The 12003-nt window shown below is 38.8% G+C and overlaps 1 protein-coding gene across 1 annotated transcript in view; it reads left to right on the plus strand.

Moving 5' to 3' along the window:
- Positions 1-1242, plus strand: part of MFSD14B (major facilitator superfamily domain containing 14B) — a 46524-nt gene extending 45282 nt beyond the window's left edge. The window contains exon 12 of the mRNA XM_054286563.1: positions 206-1242. Coding sequence (XP_054142538.1) covers positions 206-238 — 33 coding nt within the window. The 3' untranslated portion in view covers positions 239-1242. The remainder of the gene's footprint in view (positions 1-205) is intronic.
- Positions 1243-12003: the final 10761 nt, after the last annotated feature.

A 12003-nucleotide genomic window follows, 5' to 3' on the forward strand; every position in this document is an offset into this window, starting at 1 on the left:
CTAAATTACATTCTTAAAGTAGTATGCTGGGCAAAAATTGCTATTACAGGCTAGAGAAGTTTTATATCATCATAAAATGGCAAATCTAGTCATCCTTTGATACCCTATGCCTTCTAGTTTACTTCTCCTGAGATCACTGCAGCTGCAAAATAGATTACTAATGCTAAATTAATATTTTGAATTTCTATTTTCTCTCCTCTGCCAGGTCCCTAAGGCAGCACCTTCTCTGAAATGGTAGCATGACAGCTAATCAGAGAGTTCATGAAAAGATTTTGTTCTGAGAATTTGCTGGAAGAATGAGGAGTTTGCTGGAAGTATCTTAGCAAAAATGATGTGCTCAATTTTGGCAAAGAGCTGGGCCAACAGGCACAACAAAATGGGTGGAATTATGGTGATTAAATGTTGAATGCTCTTGCATTGATCAATAACAAGTGTCTGTTACTGTTTTGACACCAATTGTAGTTCTCCATTATTTTGTGGGTGTTCATCTGGCTTTCTTGAGAAAAAAAAAGAAGAATGGAAGGGTGGCAATAAGGGATCTTTTAATTTAAAAAGTTATCAAAATTGTAGAAAGAGCGTGTTGTCTACACATGCTGTTCTTAGAGAAGTCCACATTATAGTATAGTTCTATTTCTATAATATCTCTGGAGTTAGTCAGGGTTTTTTAACTGTAAGGATGATGATGATGATTAATGATGATGTTTATTGTAGACATTGTCTTGGAAAGGCCAACAAATGGAATAAAAACAAGAAAGGTTGTTTATTTCTGAATCACTTCCCCTTTTTATCTTGTTTACTGCAACAAGAATTTAGACAGATGCAAGAATGATGTTGAATGATAGCTATCTGGATTTTAGTGTGTTGCGCAGCTATTTAGCTTGATGGAGGACTCTATTCTAACAGGAATCATGCCATTTGCACATTTGCTTTATTGAAATACAGACCTCAACAGTAGGCATAAGTAATGTAAGCAAACTGGTTCCAATGCACAAAATTACGTTAGTGGTTGTCGTTTCTATGAAATGTAATTGGTTCAGATGGTCTTATCATTTCCACACTCTGCTTCACTGCACCTGATCAGTTTCTGAGTAGATTTTAGCAATATCAAATCTTATTTTAAAAGTTTCCTTTGCAATTAAACTGTTTGCTGTACCTGCTAAAGAAATAAGATTTTTCTTCTTGTTCTTTCTGTTTTGAACATGCAAATATGAGAATTAGAAAATGTAATTTTCTTGGCTTGATCCAGAAAACTTACCCGCTAAAAAAATTGGAAATTTTTAATGATGTCTTCAGATATGACTATCCAGTTTCCATTTTATTAATTTTATAATCTGTTCAAATCTATCATTACTTAATACTTTCTCTGTGCTTTTGCATTTCTAAGGATTATTTTATTTCTCACTTGCAGCTGAGCATACATGGATGCAATACAGCAGGTTTTTCTTCATCACTATTACAGTGCATCAGACTGTCTTAAAAAGGTTGTGAGTGGTAGCATATTAAAAATAGAGAACTTTTGAGAATAGCTGATTCACTCTTTCCTTAGTAAGAGTAATTCCACAAAACCCCAAAAAACTTCAAACACACACAGTCCCCCCAAAAAAGCCAAACCAGGAGTCCAAAATACTGGGATTATATTAAATTTATTTCTTGGCCCATGATCTTTTCACCAATATCTGTGATGCTTGAAAATTAACAAGTTATTGGCTAGAGTGTAAATCATCATTTTAATACTGCCCATGAAGTACACTTTATCCTGATTCTGTCTCTTATTAGTACTGACAACTTTGATTGTATATCCCTAATTATTTTAACTAAACTGCAGTGTATATCAGAGATATATAAAAAGAAAACCAGAAGATAGGTTACTTTTGTATTTAGCTCTAGACCAATTTTTTTCAGAATGTTGGATCTTTTATCAGTGTGCAAAATTCAAAATAGGAGTTGTTAGGTCTGACAAAATTCAGTGAAGAGTCAAGAAAAGAACAAGTTTGCTGTAAATTGAGAGATTCCAGGAAATATATGGCAGGTAAAAGAGAAAGAGAAGGAATTGTAATTTACAGATATCTGAGAAAGGACAGATGTCTTCTAAGAAATATATGAGAAGAAGAGATTGAAGTTATAAAAGAAGAACCAAGTTCTGGGAGTTGAATTTAGATCTATTCAGATTTAAAATGAAGACCATTGGTGCCATTGTCACCAATGGCAATAAAGTTGTGGAACAAGATAGTAGGTGGTACAGTGTGTTTTCTGTTCAATTTGTTTGGGATTTAAGTTTTTTTTGATGTTGTTTAATTAAAGTGAGCCCTTAGGTTCATGGCCTGTACCATGGTATGGGATCTGGGAACACAGCAGTAACTTTCAGTATTTCCTTCTGCTCTTCTGCTCTAAAATATCTCATGAATAATACCAGTACTCTACAGTTCTGAGATAAGATTTAATATGTCATTATCTTCTGATTTTTTTTTTTTTTTTTTTGCTATAACACTCCCTATTAGAGCTAAATTTGAAAGGACTAGTATTGATTGCACTTTCAAACATACATTTCCACATAGTGTAACATGTGGGATAAAGAAGAGAGCCTGTCATCTGGGCAGTGTGCGGACAGGATGTATTTTACTGAGCTGCCAATCTTTATAGCACAGCTTAATTATAAAGTCTGTGTCAGCAGACTGAGAGTGTGGACTGCACAGCCCAGGTGAACCAACTTTATTATTAAATGTAAGGGCCAGGATCTGCAGCACCTTTGCTGTCGTCACATGTGAGTAATGATGAAGGCATGAGCACAGGCCTGCAGCGTGCAGCAGCAGCTTCTCTTGAAGCTGTGTCCACCGAGTGTGTGGAGAGCAGGGGAAACACCAGGCAACAATTTCTCTCTTAGAATTTTCAACATTTTGGCTTGACTGATGGGTCCTATGTGAGAGATGACAACAGCTTCTAAGAGGACTTTTTCTACTGTGGCCTCCCTCAAGGGTAGAAAATTGCTGAATTCATAAGATCATTTGCATTGATTTAAGTCTGGTTCCTGGGCTGGATTCTGTGGCAAAGGCATCCTGTTTTAGGGGCTGATAGCCTTGCATAACACAACCCCAAAGTTAATAAAACATTAGTCTATTCATAGCTTTTCCGTTGTGACAAGCCATCTGGGGACCTGGGCTTCCTGGCCATCCTGAGGTGTAATTCTGAAAAAAACAAATGGTGGGATGAGGGCTCAACATTTTTTCACATAGCTAGGGTAAAGATGCAATTATGCATTGATAAGGATGGAAATCCCCCTTTATCTCCTCTAGAAATGTGGACTTTGTCAGCAAAATTTTTTGAAGGCCTGGAAGGGCTTCACTTTTTTCATATTTATTAGTTGTTTGCACCTGTATTACTGCTTAAAATTTATTTGCTGAATGCATTGAAATGATCAAAAGTAAATTAATTTATGACTGAAAATGGTTTCCTGTTTTTATGGGTTTTTTATGTTGTTTTTGGTGGTGGTATTGTTAATTTTATTTTTTTTCTTGCACTATTGCTCTGGCAAGGATTTTCTGTAATTAGTTAAGGGTTATTGTGGAAATTAGGTTTTCAGAAGCACTTGTTTTAAATTAATATTTGTTTTTTGGAAGTCAGTGGTGCCGATGGGACTGATTTATCTGGGAGCAAGTGAGGAGATATTTTATACTTCTCATAATTCCAATTAAGTTTGTAATTGTGAAAAGATATTAAATTAGTGGTTACAAAATACTTGGTACACTTCATGGCTTGTTTTTGAGGGTCGGCTCTCTACTGTGCCTGGAAAAATTCAGGCATGCATTCACATTTGACATTGAATATCAGAGGTCACACCTATTTGCCTAATTATTTATTGAAGTATAAATTTCTTGCAAACAATATTTTATCGAACTCTTAAACTCTCAAAGTCATTAACTTGAATAAAGGTGTGAATATATATTAAGGATCCTGCTGGTCAGTGTACATCTTTATATGTTACAGATGAATGTTTTATATTGTTCCTTCTAATGCATGAGATGTAGAAAAATGAGAGCAATGTAGAATTCACCTTGGAATAAAAAATTTCATAGATTTGTAAGTATTGATGTATTTTGGGTTTTATTATAGCTATGAATAACTCTCTGTTTTTGCAATGCAAAAGTAGTAATTGTTTTGCTTTTGATCTTGTCGTATTTTTTTTAGAGGGAAGATTAATTTTTTTTAATATTTCTATTGGAAGATAGTTTTTATAACTGTCACATTTGCCACATTCATCCCTCTTGAGAGCTTAGTGAAATCAGGAATGAATTTGATCACAGTGATGTGAATTTTAAGACAATATAAAAAATAACCTGTCCCTTTTTCCCTTGCAGTTTTCTCATTTAGATAGGAAAAATATTCTTTTCTTTCCTCTAGTGAAAAAAGATTTTTGTGTTGAATTTAGAAACTGTGTTCAATAATATACAAGGTAGTTTTTCTGGTAGTATTTACAAGATATATGAAATATTTTTGTTAATCTCTAGGATGACAGAAGTTGCAAAATACCTCTTTTTGTCTACATTAAGGTCTGCTTTGTTCATCCTGAGTATCATCAAAGATTAGGAGACTTAATTATTCTTTGTGCTTTTCTACTCAATCTGGGATCTTTAAAATAATGTGAGACAAGTTAACTGAAAAGATAATAAAAATGAATGGAAATTTTCTCACACTGCTAATAGAAGTGCTAAGATAAGACCTACAATTATTGTGGTTTTTATTTTAGAGGAGTATGTTATCATAAAGTCATGAAACAGTCAGCCACTGATATAAACTATTAATACAAAGCACATAAATATTTTTCCATCTGTTTTCCAAGGCAGACTTTCTCTACAAGGTGCTCTTTGTATGGCATTAACTTGACTACACAATTAAACAAAGCAGAGAAAATAGGTCTTGCTGGCTGCATAGAAAGAGTGGTAATTTGACTCACTGTAAGAATGACAGTGGGATGTTTGAGATTTTTCTAGGCCCAAACATACTGTCTTCCAAAGAGACCAGTAATTGCACATAGTGATTTGAAAGCTTTTCAAACTGTATTTTTTTTCTGCCTGTTTTATACTTGAACAAGAAATAATGCACCTGTGAATAAATGTCCCACCAAACCATCAACCTACAGTATTTTCCAGACTGCAGCAGTTTTTTGTATTGATTATTTTGTGTCTGATTTCTGGAGGAATAAGCTTTTACTGTAGCTGTGAGAAACAACAAAACTGATGTTTTCCTTTCTGCTTTGAGTAAACTCAGTGTTATTTTTCACATACAGAGAACACATACAAATCCAGAGGGAGATTTTTTTAAAAATATTATTTTCCAGAATATGAGAATCCTGTCTTACTAACAATTTCAGCCAAAAGTGAATTTTGATTAGTGTGCTCTTTCTGGAGGCCCATGAGTTTGGAAATCAGTTGCAGCTGGTTTGGGAAGTCATCAGGAAAAATCTTGCATTTTGGGCTTGATCTATCTTCTCCCTGTGGAGCAATTGGCATCTGCAAGATCAAGGATTTTCCTCACAGATTGTATTGTAACTGGCCAGCTTCTCCAGCAACATCTATCCCACTGTTGCCTTCTATGGCCACAATGGCAGCCAGATACATGTTAGGGATAGATCATGATCCCTTGGGTCTCTGGAGACACCTACTCCAAGCAGCTGTTGGCAGAGCCTGCTTTCTTATCCATAATGTGTGTATGAATTCCAGTTCTGGCAACCAAGTAAGACCTTAAGAGCAGCAGTCAGCCTTTATCTCTTATCAAGGAAAAAACAGGAGGTCAGCCTTAATTCTTAATACCGCCATTAGTGATAATAATTTACTCCCTCCCCTCCTTCCTATTAGTAAGAAAATTGGAGTGATTTCTAATTAGTTTTTTAACTTTAATTATTAGGACATACACATCTAACATTTTTTTTCCCACTGCGAATTTCCTTAGGCACATTGTTGTTGAATACTTCCCTTCATTTGGAAATGCCATTGGTTCTCATGGTTTGGTCACACATCACCTTTGTGGAAGGCTTTCAACCTGGTACCCTGGAACTGGGTTTTGTTGAGATTACAACAATCACAGAATGAGACATGCTGAGAGGCACCACAGTTGGCCATCCGGTCCAATCTCCCTGGCTGAAGCAGGGCCATCCTAGAGCACATGGAACAGGACTGTGTCCAGACTGTTCTCGAGTATCTGCAGTGAGGGAGACTCCACATCCTCTCTGGACACAGTCCTGTGCTTGTTAACATGCACAGTAACACTCTTCCTTGTTTCCAGGTGGAACTTCCTGTGGACCTGTTTGTGCCCATTGCCTCTCATCCCATTGCACAGCACCACAGAGCAGAACCTAGCTCCATCCTCTTCATACCCTCCCTTCAGATACTCACAGACACTGATCAGGTCCCCCCTCAGTCATCTTTTCTCAAGGCTGAACAGGCCCAGCTCCCTCAGTCTTTCCTCATAAGAGAGATGCTCCCTAGTCCAATAATTTATCCTCCTAGCCTTGCACTGGACCCCCTCCAGGACCTCCTTGTTTCTCTGGTACTGAGGAGCCCAGAACTGCACACAGCACTCCAGATGTGCCTCACCAGGGCACGGCAGAGGGCCAGAATCACCTCTCTTGACCTGCTGGCAAAGATCATCCTGATGCCCTCCAGGATGCCATTGGCCTTGGTCCCCAGGACACACTGCTGGCTCACGGACAGCTTGCTGTCCACCAGGATCCCCAGGTCCTTCTCCACAGAGCTGCTTCCCAGCAGGTCACCCCCAGCCTCTGCTGGTGCCTGGGGTTGTTCCTCCCCAGTGCAGGACCCTACATTTATCTTTGTTGAATTTCAGATAATTCTTCTCTGCCTGGCTCTCCGGCCTGTTAAGGTCCCTCTGAAGGACTGCACATCCCTCTGGATTATCAGCCACTGCTCCCAGCTCAGTGTCATCAGGGAACTTGCTGAGATGTTACTGATCACTTCATCCAAGTCACTGATGAGTAAGTAAACAATGCTGGGCCCACTGTGGCATCTTGTGGGACACCACTTATAACAGACCCCTAACTAGCTCCTGTGCCACTAGTTACAGCTCTCTGTGATCCTCTGTCCACCTCACTGTCCACTCATCCAGCCCACACTTCCTGAGTGTACCTCTGAGGATGTTGTGGGAGACAGTGTTGAAAGTCTTGCTGGAGTCAAGGTAGAGAATATCCACAGCTCTCCACATAGGTAATTGTTTCATTTAGAAGCAATCAGGCTGGTCAAGCATGATTTACCTTTGGTGAATCCATGCTGCCTGCTCCTGATCACCTTCTTGTCATGCATGTGGCTAGAGATGGCCTCCAGAATGAGATGCTCTGCCTCCCTTCCAGGGACTGAAGTGAGGCTGACTGGCTGGTAGTTCCTGTGGCTCCTTCTTCCATTTTTGAAGACTGGGATGCCATTTGCTGTCTTCCAGTCCCCAGGCACCTCCTGTGGTTGCCATGACCTTTCAAAGGTGATTGTGCATGGCCTTGCTACGGTGTTCACCAGCCCTCTCAGCACTTGGGGATGCATCCCTTTAGAGCCCGTGGACTTGTGGATATCAAGTTCACCAGGGCTGGGTTCCTCCCTCCCACCCTCCCCTGCCAACTCCCCTGTCAGATTCCTGATTTCTGGTCATGTCAGTGAAGACTGATGCAAAGAAGGCATTCAGTATCTTTGCCTTTCCTGTGCCCTCTGTTACCAGGGTTCCCCCTCCATTTAGGACTGAGCCCACATTATCTTTTGTTTTCCTTTTGTTGCTGATGTGTTTGAAGAAGCTTTTCTTGTTGTCTTTGACATCCTTGGCTACATTAAATTCCGCATTCCTCATCTGCTTTCCACTTTGCAAATTCTCTATATTCATTCCAAGTGGCCTGAGTGCTTCCATCCCCTGTGTATTTCCTGCTTAATGCTTGAGTAGTGACTGGGGTCCCTTGTTCATCCACACAGAGCTCTTTGCCCCATTTTCTTACTTGTGCAGTCAAGAAAGAAATGTCTTTCTTACTTCAGTCTCTTTTCTTTTTACAGTCAGAGTTACCCATAGGTATGGAGATGGGTGTCTTTCAGCCAAAATAGTCTTTCTAGAATCAGCCTTGAAATAGCCTTAAAAGAACTGGAAAAAAAAATTAAGTGCAGGAATGTGAATCCTGAGGAAGAAAAAAATAGGAGAATATTTACCATGCACTAATTTTTCTGTGTATGTTTTCTGACAAAAATATTGGTCAACTGGACTTCAGAGTTTTATTGGAAAAAACAAAATTGCAGTAATCTCTAAGGAATTAAGAACTTTTACTGGTCTTTATGGCACCTTTCAAAGTCCCTTGAATTTTATTTTTTGGTTTTGTTTTGGGAATATTTTGGTGTAAATTCCAGTATAATCACACATTTGTTCTTCATGTTGCTTTTGAGTTCAACATCTGCTAATGCTCCCTCTCCTGGCTCTCAAATTTTCTTTTTAGAATTTCCAGTTTTATTAAAAAGTGGCATTATAGTTGCAAAATATTCTAAATTTAGAGCTTGAAGAAGACTTGAGGGAATGAGCATGGACTATTTCTAAGGAAATAATCTGCACTTCAGCAGTGTGTGCAAGAGATTTAGATAATTAATTTGTTTCTAAGCTTTTGACCCTAATCAGGAAAAGACCTGTAGGAATCCCTTTTTACTTCTTTTCTAGGGCGATGGATCTCTAATACCAGATGGATTGTTATTTCTTAGCATGACTTTTTAAAATCACCATGAAATACCTTATATAAGTTTCTCCCTAAGTGAAAAGTTTCAAATAGTTATCTTTCATAAGGGAATAGAGAGACTCATTCCCAGAGGACTTTTCCATATTTCTTTAGCTCCTGAAGAAGAAGCAATCAGCAATACCTAAGTATGTCTGCAAGGCACTGAAGGGAAAAAAAGTCTCCACATTTTTGACCCCATCTTTTAAGTGGAAAATAGAAAAGATGGAATTGCTTTAAAGGAATCGGAGAATACCTTGCTGAATATCTGAGAGTCCTTTTTTCCTCTGGTATTGTCTCTCCATGTCAAGTCTGGCTCCCATCATGCATCTTAGACATCTTTGTGAGGCACCCCTTAATGAAAGCGTGAATTGGTTATGAGTATTTTTGACAAAATGCATTTTAATGGGGCTTTAGCAGGTGTGGCTGAACTTTCAGAAAGTCCATTGGATGTAGTCTTGAATTAAAATTACAAAAAAAGAGGTAACAGTACTTACTTCTTATACAGCTCTCAAGTTCAAATCCCATCTCAATTCAATAACTATCTGTGGCAAGTGAAGTGCTTCTAACAAGAAAATATTAAATGGAACTCACTCCAGGATAGAGAGTACGTGTGAGAATTTGAAGTTGCCATGGTTTAACCCGAGCCAGCAACCCAGGCCCATGCTGCCACTCACTAACTCCCCCACCAACAAGGCTGCGGAGAGAACCAGAGGGGTAAAGGGCAGAAAACTCATGGGTTGAGATAAAGACACCTAAATAGGGGAAGCAAAAGCTCTGCACACAACCAAAGCAAACCATGGAATTAACTCCCTGCTTCCCATAGGCTGGGAGCTATTCAGCCATCTCCAGCAGAGCAGGGCCCCATCACATGTAATGGTTACTTGGGAAGACAGACACCATCACACCAAATGTCCTTCCCTTCCTCCCTCTTCCCCCACTTCACATCCTGAGCATGATCCATATGGTCTGTAATATCCCCTTGGTCAGTTGGGGTCACCTGTCCTGGCTGTGTCTCCCCTCAGCCTCCCTTGCACCCCCAATGTCCTTGCCAGCAAGGCAGTGTGAAAAGCAGACAAGGCCTTGGCTCTGAGTAAGTGCTGCTCAGCAATAGCAAAATGCTCTCTGTGTTATCAACCCTGTGCTCAACACAAATCCAAAACAGCCCCACATTGGCCACTCTGCAGAAAATTAACTTTACTCTAGCTGAAACCAACCAAGATGACCAAACTTAAATGGGAATATCTTAAAGGCCACATGATTGCTCTAGATGCTGGAATGTGGGATGTTTTAAAAGAAAAAGTTAGAAAGGTCTGTTTATTTCACTGCAGGACAGAGAAAAAAAATGTTTGAATTCAAATCTCACAGTTCAGAATTAGCAGATGAATTGTTATCAGGGAAATGTTTTCCTGGAAATTTGTTTGGTATGGAATTTGTAAAAATGGTCCATTCCCTGTGTGAGAAATGAACCCTTTATCACACTATACAGCAAAAACACCAGTATTCTTGGGGGAACTGAAATATTTGAACAATTTTCTTCACTTAGATTGAGATAGACCCGTTGATATCTGCAGGACAGCTGCAGATATAGCCTGCCATTCTTCCATGATTTGTGAATGAATCTGCGATCTTCAGTCTTCAGGCATAGTGAGTTTCAAAACAATTCTCAGTTTCCATTATTCAATGCTTGAACATTAGTGTTGGAAATGTTCTACTCATATTTCATTTTGGGATTTGACTCCTTCTGGCCATTAGACTATCAAGATAACTGATTATGCAGCCAGGTATTTGGTATGCACTGAGTCCACCTGTTTTGCTCAGATAGAGTTTTATTCCTTCATATCACTGTGCATGGAACAATCTCATTAAGCAGCTGACAGTTGCATCTCTTACATCTCACTGTGTTCATCCTACATGTTATCTTGCTTGGGTTTTATTTCTTGTGCTGTGCTGAACCTTAGCAGAAATGTATACTGCAGAATATATTGGCACTGTCTAGGCTAAACCCATTTTTTCTTGGGCCCAAAACCCACAAACAGAGGTCCTCAGACTTTTACCTGTGGAGTGAAGTTTGTGGCTGCAGCTCAAATCACTTAATGACAGGTTAATCATTAAGTTAACTTAATCAAAACTCCTCCTGGACTGTTTCCTCTGCTTCTACATCTGGAGAGGCAGAAGTGCAGAAAAAAGTAATATGGAGTTAATACAGCCTTAAAAGCTTAAAAATTAAATTTTTTTGTAACCTATGTATTCAGAGCTGCATACAATCCCTGGGGTTTATACTCTGAGCCAAAGTTATGCACATACAAATAATGTATTTACTTTCTGCATATAAAAGCATGTGTATGGAACAAGTTTGAAAATCTGAAGTGGTTGAAACTGACTGGAATTGTTTTGAATAATTAAAATTATTTTATTTCCAGTGAACTCTCAACTGTCATTCCTTGGGACACTTGCCACCTTGAAAGGAACTACAAATTGTTCTCTAAACTCCAATCTCGAGGTGAAGCATTGAAAAGACTGACTCATGAGTGTGAAAGCAATTCAGACCAATAAATCTGGGAGTTCTCTAGCCAGTATAAAACAATAAACTGATCCTAAAAAACATTCCAAACCATTTTTCTGCCCTAAGACTGAAATACTTTCATACTACCCCAGGGAAAGTATACAATCTTCTACGAAACCCAGACAGTAGAGATTTTTTTTGCTCCATAAAATCTTGAAATCTGGGATTATAGACAATTTACACTGAAATAAAGCCTTGGACTTCCAAGATTTCTTTTTCTGCAGAAAAATGGAAGAAAAGATGTCTGAAAGAGAGGACTAATGTGGCATATGAGAAACCCAGGTGTTACCCTGCTCTTCTTGACCAAGGCCAGGAATTCATACCCTGTCTTGCCAAGTCCAGGTAGACGGTCTGACCAGCTGCCTTTTCTGGACCAAGGAACTACTGCTTTGATTACTCAATTCATCTTGCATCTAAGAGGTATTTTGGTCTGCAACGTCCATTTGTATTTCCTCAAGAAAAAACAGCAAAACCATTCCCAAACAGCTCCACATTTGACCATGTTTATGTTTTGGCAAAGAACTTACCATGTGTACAAAATTTACACCTCAACAAACCTGGAGTTCTACAGTCCACAAGGAATGCTGTGCTGTCATATGCAATACAGGTACTGCAGAATGTATTGCAGATATTCCAGAAACAATATAGTTTAGATTATATACTAAGCAATTTGGAATCTAGTAGCATCTGGGTTGGTAATGCT

The sequence above is a fragment of the Melozone crissalis genome, unplaced genomic scaffold (assembly GCF_028551555.1).
Source record: "Melozone crissalis strain CALT ecotype California unplaced genomic scaffold, PUWL_Pcris_2 ptg000005l_1, whole genome shotgun sequence".
Taxonomy (NCBI): domain Eukaryota; kingdom Metazoa; phylum Chordata; class Aves; order Passeriformes; family Passerellidae; genus Melozone; species Melozone crissalis.